Source organism: Littorina saxatilis, linkage group LG12 (genome assembly GCF_037325665.1).
Source record: "Littorina saxatilis isolate snail1 linkage group LG12, US_GU_Lsax_2.0, whole genome shotgun sequence".
NCBI lineage: Eukaryota > Metazoa > Mollusca > Gastropoda > Littorinimorpha > Littorinidae > Littorina > Littorina saxatilis.
In genome coordinates, this window is record NC_090256.1 from 84,204,373 (window position 1) to 84,215,384 (window position 11,012).

The following is an 11,012-nucleotide window of genomic DNA, read 5'->3' on the forward strand; positions in this document are numbered from 1 at the left end:
GTGTGTGTGTGTGCCAGTGCGTGTACGGTTTGTTATCCTTGGCGGATGATGACTTTATTCAGTTATTCTGCAGAAAAACAGAAATGCTGGAGAAAAACATAATGTCATCTTTCGCGAGAGCAACGTTGTTTTTTCTGCAGTAAAACAGTTTTACTGCAGTAAAATTGAAATCAAGAATGCTGCAGTAAAACGGTGATGTTGTTTTACTGGAGAAAAACTGTGTACACTTTTTCTTCAGCATTTTGGTATTATTCAGTTGTTCTGCAGAAAAACAGAAATGCTGGAGAAAAACTGTCTTTTCTGCAGCATCATTCTGCATAATGTCATCTTTCGCCGAAGCAACGGGTTTTTCTGGAGCAAAACAGTTTACTGCAGTAAAATTGAAATCAAGAATGCTGCAGTAAAACGGTGCTGTCGAGAGATGGACTCATCCAGAATTACCAATAGTTGTGCGTGACACGAATGTATTTTGTCTGTCTGACTATCCCAGGGGGCGACGAATGCAAACGCTACTTTACAAGGTCGTTCGTTTTTCTCCAGAAAAACTGTCACAGACTATTCTGAAGAAAAACTTGAGTTAATCGCAATAATGCTGCTGAGAAAATCAAGTAAACATTATGCTTCAGAAAAACTGTTTACTGCAGTAAAAAACGTTGCTTCGGCGAAAGATGACATTATGCAGAAATGCTGCAGAAAAGACAGTTTTTTCTCCAGCATTTCGGTTTTTCTCCAGAATAACTGAATAATGTTATAATCCGCCAAGAGCCAGTACAAAATGCTGCAGAAAAAAAATGTAAACAGGTTTTCTGCACTACTGAAACAACAGCACCGTTTTACTGCAGCATTCTTGATTTCAATCAGTTTTACTGCAGTAAAATGTTTTGTTGCAGAAAAAAACGCTGCTTCGGCGAAAGATGACATTATGCAGAAATGCTGCAGAAAAGAACGGTTTTTCTCCAGCATTTGTCTTTTCTGCAGAATGACTGAATAAACTGAGTCATAATCCGCTAAGGATAATACAAGTCAGTGGTTAATCACGCTTTAGCATTCTTGTTATTTACATCCAGCCAATAATTTCTGTGCACATGTGGCTTCTACCACAACTATTAGCACCAAAACACAATAAGACATGAGAGCAAGCGCGCATATTGTGTGAAACGTGATCGATCTTTGCATGACACCAGTGGCAAGTGGTATTCCTATTTATGCAAATTCTTACTTGGCTTCTTTACGCCATAGGACAGAGTGAGAAGATAATGTTGGCTTTATTCACTTTCAGGCAGTTCTTTACTGTGCAGTGTTGACGTCGTGGAGTGTTAATTAATACCAGCAATTTTAGCATTTTGTCGGACTTTGGAGAAGAGAAAAGGAAGACATGACTGATTATTGCACAGTCACGTGTAACTATTGGCATACGGACCACGATCCAAGTACCGTCATAGAGTACGCTTTTGACGACGCTGAAGATACGAGAAGGCGAGTGACGGAGTGTTATTGTTTTTGTTAGGTTTGATTCTTTTCTTTCCTCGTTTTTGTGGTAATCAGTGTGTTTAATTCTCATGATTTTTTGCCTGTGATTACTGCGCGCTTTTGGATACAGGACGTATGAATTTGTATGATACATGTATATTGATTGAATGTAAATTTACCTAATGGTTTTGATAAGGAGGCGTGTTAATATAATGTAAATTTACCTAAGGCCAAAAAAAAAAATAGGTGTGGTTACGGTAACATAGCCAAAAAAAATAGGGTAGGTAGGTAGGCAATCACTTTTTTTTTTTAAACTTTTTTTTCTAATGTGTACAAATTAAACCTACTTGACAGGGAAATAAGTGTGCGACTCGGGCGCTTTCGCTTTCATAGCGTTTTTTGCACTCGGTTTTTTTGTGTTTTTTTTGACAAATGTAATAAAAAGTTATAGGATCGGCCCCTAAAAATAGGGTAGGTCGGGTTACCGTAACCACACCTATTTTTTTTTTAGGCCTAATGGTTTTGATAAGGAGGCGTGTTAATATCGCAGGTGAGTGAAAGGCGTGCCTAACTGAAGTGGAAAGTGAAACTTGATCAGTAGTGAAATTTTAAAATGAGATGGGACGCGAAAAAAAGCCGTGAGGCTTGTGGATACCAATCCAGTCCCTAACCACTACTACTAGTAGAGTGTTGTCTCCAGTGAACAATTACTAAGCTTTTAGCAACAGTTCACACACACACACATTTATATATATATATATACACACTCATAATTATTATACACAGTATACTAACAGATATATATACATTTTTACTGTTTCAGGCCACATCTCAAAGACCACATTACCTTGCTTGGACACAGAACGCAAGTAACAAAACCACGTGGAGAGCAATCAGAAGAAGATCATCACTGCATAATTACCTTGCAATGCAAACCAGTATGCAAAGTTGAAATTGTTAGGCTTGCAGTTGCTAGCGAAGCACGAACCCTGGAGTTATATGATGGCAGTAATGGTAGCTATCTCAGCACTGTGAAAGGCTTCAAAGACTCCGAGGACTCTGATGCTGATGGATACATTGTCCAGTTCATGTGCTTCTGTGTGTTTGATGAGCCACTGAATGCTGTTAAAATCAAGGTGAGTGAAGCTATCAACTCTGTCTCTCTTACAGTGTTGGATTGGAAGAGCATTGCCCAGTATCTTCAGCTGTTGTTTGTAATACCAGCGCTGAAAGTCCAACAAATGGTGTACTCGCCTTTGGCTAGTGATTCTGAACATTTACTAGCCAGAGAGCAAACTTTACTAGCCAAACCAACAATTTTGTTTCAGCAACTTTACTCGCATTTGGCGAGTAGATGAATATTTCTACTTGCCAGTTACACATTTCTTCTCGCCATGGCGAGTAAAATACTCACCACTTTCAGACCTGAATACATTTTTTTAAAGCTTGTATGTATCAACATGTTCTATTGCATTACGTGGCTTTAGAGGAACTTAAATTTAGTTAAATATTTGAAATCATAAGCAGGTTGCCCTGCCTTGCCAGGCAATCCAACAAGCAATTGCACAATGCATGTTTGGTATTTAGAGCTTTCCGGTAACTTTCAAACAAGTCTAAACTAAAGAGTAAAAGTGATTAAGTTTGTCAATTTTTGTCAATCATATTTCATAATATTAGCTTTCACATCAATGTTTAATGCAATATGCCTGCTAAATAAATCTGTCTTTCTTAATCTTACATGATTTTATTGAAAATGAAGCATGTTGCTTGTGTTGGATCATTATTCACGTTTTCTGTCTTCTTCATTCCAGTTTTTGTCACTGGGGCTACGCGAAACCTTTGAGGTAGCACGCATCAAGGTAGTGCTTCAGCCATGCACAACAACCAGTGCACCTCAGATAGGCCGAACTGTCAACATGGACAAGTTGAAACGCGATGTCGAGAACATGGGCGACTCTGTGTCTGATGAGGCTAAAGCCTTTCTCACAACACTGGAAAAATTTCAGAAGGTAAGCTATGTACTGCTTGGCACCGTCTGTGACTTTTTTGGCCATTCCTTTTGGGGGTGTCGATACAGTACCATACTTGATTACAATGATTATGATTCTTGAGTTTACTGAAGGAGATGCTTTTTCTCATTGAATTTTAAGTTAAATTTAACTCAGGTGATGGTTTCTTGTACTTCTATTTGTAACTTGTTACAATGTGCTCAGGCTAGTCAAACCAGCAAAATGTTGGCAGCAGATACTGACATTAAATATCATTGTCGTATGTACATTTAACAGACAACAACCCTTTGATGGGTATTATACAAACAGTTGAAGATATATACGCCATTTGAATCTTGCTACTATTGAGAACTATTCTTCAAGTCCAGACTTGAGCTTCTAGTGAGATATTGCCCATGCAGCCAGTTGTACATCACCCAGTTAGTCATTATGACGGGCGCAGTGGCTTGGTGGTAAGACGTCGGCCTCCTAATCGCGAGGTCGTGAGTTCGAATCCCGGTCGCTGCCGCCTGGTGGGTTAAGAGTGGAGATTTTTCCGATCTCCCAGGTCAACTTATGTGCAGACCTGCTAGTGACTTAACCTCCTTTGTGTGTACACGCAAGCACAAGCCAAAGTGCGCACGGAAAAGATCCTGTAATCCATGTCAGAGTTCGGTGGGTTATAGAAACATTAAAATACCCAGCATGCCTCCCCCGAAATCGGCGTATGCTGCCTGCATGGCGGGGTAAAAACGGTCATACACATAAAAATCCACTCGTGCTAAAACATGAGTGAACGTGGGGGTTTCCGCCCATGAACGAAGAAGAAGAAGTCGGTCATTATAAAATGGAAAGAACACGGTTGGTGATAGATGAACTGTTTGTTTTGCAGAACAAAAGTGGAGCAGTAGATGATGTGCGACACATGCTGACAGACAAAAACCTAGCAACGGCGGATGGACGAACAATGGCTGGCGTAACCAACCTCCTAGCCATGTACGCCAATATGCAAGGTATAATATTTTCGTTTGAAGTCAGTTTTTCTTTGGAGCTTTCTTCGTTTGTGTGTCTGTTTCTTTGACTGGTTTGATCTGCCTTTTGTTAATGGGGCAGTGGTAATTTGTGCTCTGTAATACATCAAAAGATTGGTCACAGGAGTTTAGTTAGCATATTTTGGGATCCAGGTGGGTTTTTAATTTTTTAAAAATATTTTTAAATTAATTTGCAGCTTATGAATCAGTTCTCATTCCCCTTGTTTAAATCCCTTTGCCTACACAATCAGGTGGTGCCCCAGGCTCCACACATGCGGAAGGCTCACAGATGAACAACATGCTGACACAGATGATGGCAATGATGGCTGTCAATCAGGACTCTGCAGCAGCGGGGGGAGACAAGCAAGATACATACAAGTTTCTGCAGACTGTGTGCGGCCAGGTTACAGCACAGCGAGAGGCAGATCAGAAAGAGGAGGAGAAAGCTGAACAGGCAACTGTTGGGTGAGAGAGCCGTTTGTGTTTCTGAGCTAGGTTAAACTGTCAACATTTTCAGTTGAGAGTGTTTTTTTCGCAGATGCAGTGGATCCCCCCTTTTCAGACCTAAAATAAATCTGAGAAAATCCGGTCTTGAAAAGGAGGGAGTCTTAAAATGGGGGTACGTTTACAGAGGTTATGAACAGAAAATCTGAAAAAGCAAGGTCTTAAAAGGGAGGAAGTCTCAAATAAGGGGGTCTTAAAAGGGGGTTCCACTGTAGTAGAACCATCAATGGCTGACTAACTTGGCTGATAATGAAATTATACACAACCACCATGTGAAACATCATAACTGTTTAAGTGATAATTTTTTTCAGAAATGAAAATGAAATGAAATAGGCAAGTTTGTGTGCTTTGTGTGAGAAATAACCCCTCTTACCCTTGCCTTTCCTGAACCCTGAGACGAGTTGCCCAGAGCGGTTCGCCACGGGTCGCTCGCAGTGCGAATGACAAAAAGCCGTTTCTTACGGCAGTGCAGGAAAGCGCTCGTGAAGCACTCGGCGAGCGGCTTTGGTATATGCTCGCCCGCCGCGTTATCCAAGATGGCGGCGGTGTTTACACTGCGATGCCGTGTAGCGTGTTTCAATCTTCTCTGCGTGGTTTTCTACGTGACCCGAGGGATCCACCGCTTTTCAAGGTTCAGGGACTACCCCAGCTAAATTTCCCATCATAACAACATTCTCTCTGACGATTTCACGGAATTGTCTACTAGTTTAAGAAGTACAACTTTTTTCATATCTCGCAGCAATCGTGCTTTCTTCGTCGCCATCGTGAAGCGATTTGCCTAGTTGTGAGCCCGTTGCATAGACCAATCCAGAGCTACTTTTCTCTGAGCGGGCTATTGTGATTCTGAGCAACGCATGGCTGGCGTCACTGCGGGTTACGTGGGGCTGTTCAAGCTGCACTTTTTTCAGACAGTGCTGTTGCTGAGAGAATATATATGTGGCATATATATCATTTGAAAGCTAACACATTGTACTACATTGTTTGTGAAAAAAAAGTTTTGTTTGTTGATTCTGAAAACTATGTTGCATGAATAAATTGCTTGAACTCAAATGGTATACCTATTGATCGTGGAGAAGCAAGTTTATGTGGTATTCAACCATCATTTCAGTGATGAAACCTGGAACTCTACATTTTTAACAAAGGGGATAGTTGACTGCATGTTTGATATTCTTCACCTATGTTTTTGCTGAACAAGACATAATGACCGACACATTTTTTCCATCTTCTCCAGTGATGTTGAATCAGCGGCAGATTTGGAGAGCAGAGTGACCAAGAAGGTGGAGAAAATCGTGGAGTCGCGGCTGAGTGCAGTTGAACAACACATCAAAGAGGAGGTGGACGGTCGTATGGATGAGATGGAGACACGCATGACCAACAAGCTAGACGCCATCTTTGCTCTCCTGCAGAACGCCCAGAAATAGTCCAGGAAGGATTGGGGTCTGCCTGAATGGTTGACTGAAAAACCTTGCCTTGAGGGTTTGACCTCTTGGTTCTCATGCGGAGTGACCACAAACAGTCATATATGGGTTGAGCAATGGAACTCTAGTATTGGTGTTAACCGGTATTTTACCGGTTGAAATGAGAAAATACTGCAAAAAATCAGCTGCCGGTATAACCTACCGGTTGACTTTTAGAACTACCGGGGTTTTTTTCGCTGGTAAAACAACAAAACCAATACTCTGAGTTGGACTCTTACTGGTTCCAATGACCAGCCGACCGTTTTTTTCTGGACAGTTTGCATCATAAAAGTTTGTGTACTGGTTTAAAAAAATACTAGGGTCATCACTGGTATCACTGGTAACCCAGCGGATGGAATGTTAGTGTTCAAATACCAGTTCACTGCCAGTCAAGGGTTTGATCTCTGGCTTTGCTGAGAGATGTATGTTTCAGAGCCAGTTGTGTCGGTTGACTTTTCCCCCTTGTCAAGACATTCAGATCGGATATACACAGAATAAATATCTCCGATTCCCAGGCTGGGATCAAATTGAAAGTGGCTTATAAGAGAAAAGTAATGGAAGAAAACCTGTGTACATAACCAACACAGAAGAAAGAGGGAAACTTCTTGTCTTCTTCTTCTTGTCGTTCGCCGTTAGATCGTCAGTCCGGACTGCAGGGCGAAACGTGCTGTCCTCTCCAAGTCCTCTCTGGGGCCGTATAGCTTCTTTTGTAGCGCTGTCTCCTCTGGCCAGGTGGTGTCCCTCAGAGCACTGTGGTATGGACAAGCCTGCAGGATGTGCTCTGCTGTCTGATTCTTGCCACACGGACATAGGGGGGAGGGAACTAGCTTATAAAAGAGGGAAACATACAAAGAAGACTATGAGGAGAAAGAGCAGTGCAGTACTGTTGATGCATCCATTTACTGACTCTGTAGTGTGTGTTTTGCCTTTGTGCTGACAGCAATCGGTTATACATGTTAAAATTCTATTTAGAAATCTGTCTGAGAGATGGCAGTTTGGCTGGTGGTGTGGTCACTTAAAAATGCCATACTGAGTTTATGCAGACAGAATGCAACAGTCATCATAAAAAAAGATGTCAGCTTAGATCCCAAATACTGAATGCGGAAGAAGGTGCAGTGTCCAAAAAAGCTGAAATTAAAAAAACCCTGCCCAGAAATAGAACATAAGATTTATCTTTGTGCTCCATTGTTTGTTGTTTACAGCAGGATGGCCAGTCAGATGCAGTAGCAGGGCATGATGGGTTAATGACTAAGAAGTTCAATCTTTGATTCACAAAAGCAACTACACAGCTGTCGCCTATTTTGGGTGATGGCTGTTGACGGAATAAGCCAGGCATGCAAAATCAGGTACGAAACTGACTGTCTGTAACCAGTGTCTGAGGTTTAGTAATTATCAAATGTCAAACAGCTTTTGGGGTTAACATTTATCACACATTAAATTGGTATTTTGTAGAAATGAAGTTACTACCAGACATGAGACCAGCAAATGTTCAAAAAGTAGGAAAGTGAGCCAGGGGCCGCTTAGGCCGGTAGGGGGTTCGCCCCCCTGACGGAAAATGAATGTTAGAATTATAAAGGCCATTTTGGGGCCTCTCCTGATAGCAAAAAATGAGATCATGCCTTTTTAAAAAGCTATAAAACCCACAAGAATAATATGTTTTAGCATTTTAAACAAAAGTGTGATTTATAACAATCACACACACACAAAACTTTCCCCTTATTTTTTCAGTTGCTAATGAAAGATGAAACACCCGACTACGTTCTCATCAACTAATTTCGGTGGTGCACTCGCCCTATCGCAAAAAGAAAAAAATGACAAAAGTTCGCTTGCATTTATTTTATAGAATTCTCGCGACCTGGCGAAAAAAATGTCGATGCACCTCTAGCCCTATGTATCTGCTAGTGGTACCGGTCAGTATCGTCCACAACCAACCACTCAAAACGACGTACTTTGCCGTAACCTGACCCTGGGGTCCGGAGCCAAATCGCCGACCGGATTTTTGAGTGGGCGTGGTTTGCAGCGAGAGTTATCTTTTCCTAGCTTGCCCCATGCATAGATGCTACACCAAGTCCGTATTTCACCACGCAGTGGCCGTTGTCGCACCACGTGCACACGGCCTGACCGGGAATGGATATCTTGGCGATACTGTCGCCAATGAGCTGGCGCCTTTCTTTCTTGTTGATAGTGACAGTCACTTCTTCTGACAGCCAGTTGGCTTTCCACTTGTTTTTCACACTTTGGTCGTCGATCGTAAGAGCTTCCACAGCCGACAAAACAATACGGAATCCAGACGCCATGATGCTACCTTTTTCACCTTCGGCGTTTGGAGATCGGCAGCCAATCAAAACAACCCACAAACCGCCATCGGTGAATAATTAAGCCCCGGCGATAATCGTCGGAGATCGACAGCCAATCAAACGCGACCCATGATACTGCTATGGGTTCACGCGAGTGCTGGGGTGCGAATGCACTGACTTCAGACGCAGACAGCTTCAGCTGAACGGTTCATACCACCACCTATGGGTTCACGCGAGTGCTGGGGTGCGAATGCACTGACTTCAGACGCAGACAGCTTCAGCTGAACGGTTCATACCACCACCCCCCTACCCCCTTTTTGAGTCACTTGAGAAAAAGTGACTCTATGTAATCGGTCAGTGTTAGTCTGTCCGGCCGGCCGTCCGTAGACACCACCTTAACGTTGGACTTTTCTCGGAAACTATCAAAGCGATCGGGCTCATATTTTGTTTAGTCGTGACCTCCAATGACCTCTACACTTTAACGATGGTTTCGTTGACCTTTGACCTTTTTCAAGGTCACAGGTCAGCGTCAAAGGAAAAATTAGACATTTTATATCTTTTCTCGGAAACTATCAAAGCGATCGGGCTCATATTTTGTTTAGTCGTGACCTCCAATGACCTCTACACTTTAACGATGGTTTCGTTGACCTTTGACCTTTTTCAAGGTCACAGGTCAGCGTCAAAGGAAAAATTAGACATTTTATATCTTTGACAAAGTTCATCGGATGTGATTGAAACTTTGTAGGATTATTCTTTACATCAAAGTATTTACATCTGTAGCCTTTTACGAACGTTATCAGAAAAACAAGGGAGATAACTAGCCTTTTCTGTTCGGCAACACACAACTTAACGTTGGGCTTTTCTCGGAAACTATAAAAGTGACCGGGCTCAAATTTTATGTGAACGTGACTCATTGTGTTGTGAATAGCAATTTCTTCCTGTCCATCTGATGCCTCATATAATATTCAGAACTGCGAAAGTGACTCGATCGAGCGTTTGCTCTTCTTGTTTCTCAACGAATTTGCATCGATCTCAAGAATGGTCTGTGAGCTAAGGAAAATATCGGAATTCCGATAAAAATCGGAGCAGTCCCATGTCTGTACTACAGGTTCTGGAATATGTACAAGAATGATAAATATTACGTGGACAAGGGATTTAAGGTAATTGTAGCTCAGTACCAGGAGCAGAGATGTACAATGTATCTTTAGAGCTTTCGACATTATTATTCACTTATAAATGCAAGGGTATGACAGGCTCAAGTTATGCCGAACAAATGATAGAGGTACATCATCAAGTGGACAAGGGATTTAAGTTAAACGTACATCAATATTTGGAACACTTGTATCTTGTGAATACACTGTATGCATTCCTGCATAGTTTTGCTTCAGTGCACATGTACCATTATTTTCAAGGTGCTAACACATACAAAATGACAATCTAAAGCAGTATTGGGTTTACTAACTCCAGCTTTGCCTGGTTTGATTTTTGTGTCTTCCTTCTTGTCTTTGTTCTCTTTCAGTTTTAAAAGGGTACCCAGGAAAGTATTGTATTTAAAAAAAACCTGTACTCTTGCTTCAAAGAGACAAGTTTTCAGCAAGGACGCACTATACTAACGCCCTTCTTGTGTGCAGTGCAGTAATGAATCTGTTTGCCTAAATCTTAACCTTCTGTTGTTGATTCCATGAGATGAAAACTGGCAGTGGCATTCATGAGCAAACAAGACTTCTTTTGAATATTAGTACATGTATCATCAATATGTGGGGGGAGAATTGGTAGGAGTTTTACATGCTAAAAGGTCAAGGTGCCATGTTCGTAGTATTTTTTTGATAAACTTCCATGCACATCTGTGTTAGTGTGTGAGAGAGAGAGAGAGAGATGCTTTGAAGACAATTTTGTACATAAAAGCACCCCCCGCGGGTTAGGGGGAAGAATTTACCCGATGCTCCCCAGCATGTCGTAAGAGGCGACTAACGGATTCTGTTTCTCCTTTTACCCTTGTTAAGTGTTTCTTGTATAGAATATAGTCAATGTTTGTAAAGATTTTAGTCAAGCAGTATGTAAGAAATGTTAAGTCCTTTGTACTGGAAACTTGCATTCTCCCAGTAAGGTCATATATTGTACTACGTTGCAAGCCCCTGGAGCAATTTTTTGATTAGTGCTTTTGTGAACAAGAAACAATTAACAAGTGGCTCTATCCCATCTCCCCCCCTTTCCCCGTCGCGATATAACCTTCGTGGTTGAAAACGACGTTAAACACCAAATAAA

The 11,012-nt window shown here is 41.6% G+C and overlaps 1 protein-coding gene across 1 annotated transcript; it reads left to right on the forward strand.

The window, feature by feature from the left end:
- The first annotated feature begins 1,284 nt into the window (after positions 1-1,284).
- Positions 1,285-7,052, forward strand: LOC138983009 (ATPase PAAT-like). The gene is made up of 6 exons (XM_070356411.1): positions 1,285-1,476; positions 2,294-2,606; positions 3,282-3,479; positions 4,351-4,471; positions 4,741-4,954; positions 6,225-7,052. Exons 1-6 carry the CDS (start codon positions 1,376-1,378, stop codon positions 6,412-6,414), a joined length of 1,137 nt encoding a protein of 378 aa, XP_070212512.1. The 5' UTR covers positions 1,285-1,375; the 3' UTR covers positions 6,415-7,052.
- The last annotated feature ends 3,960 nt before the right edge of the window (positions 7,053-11,012 follow it).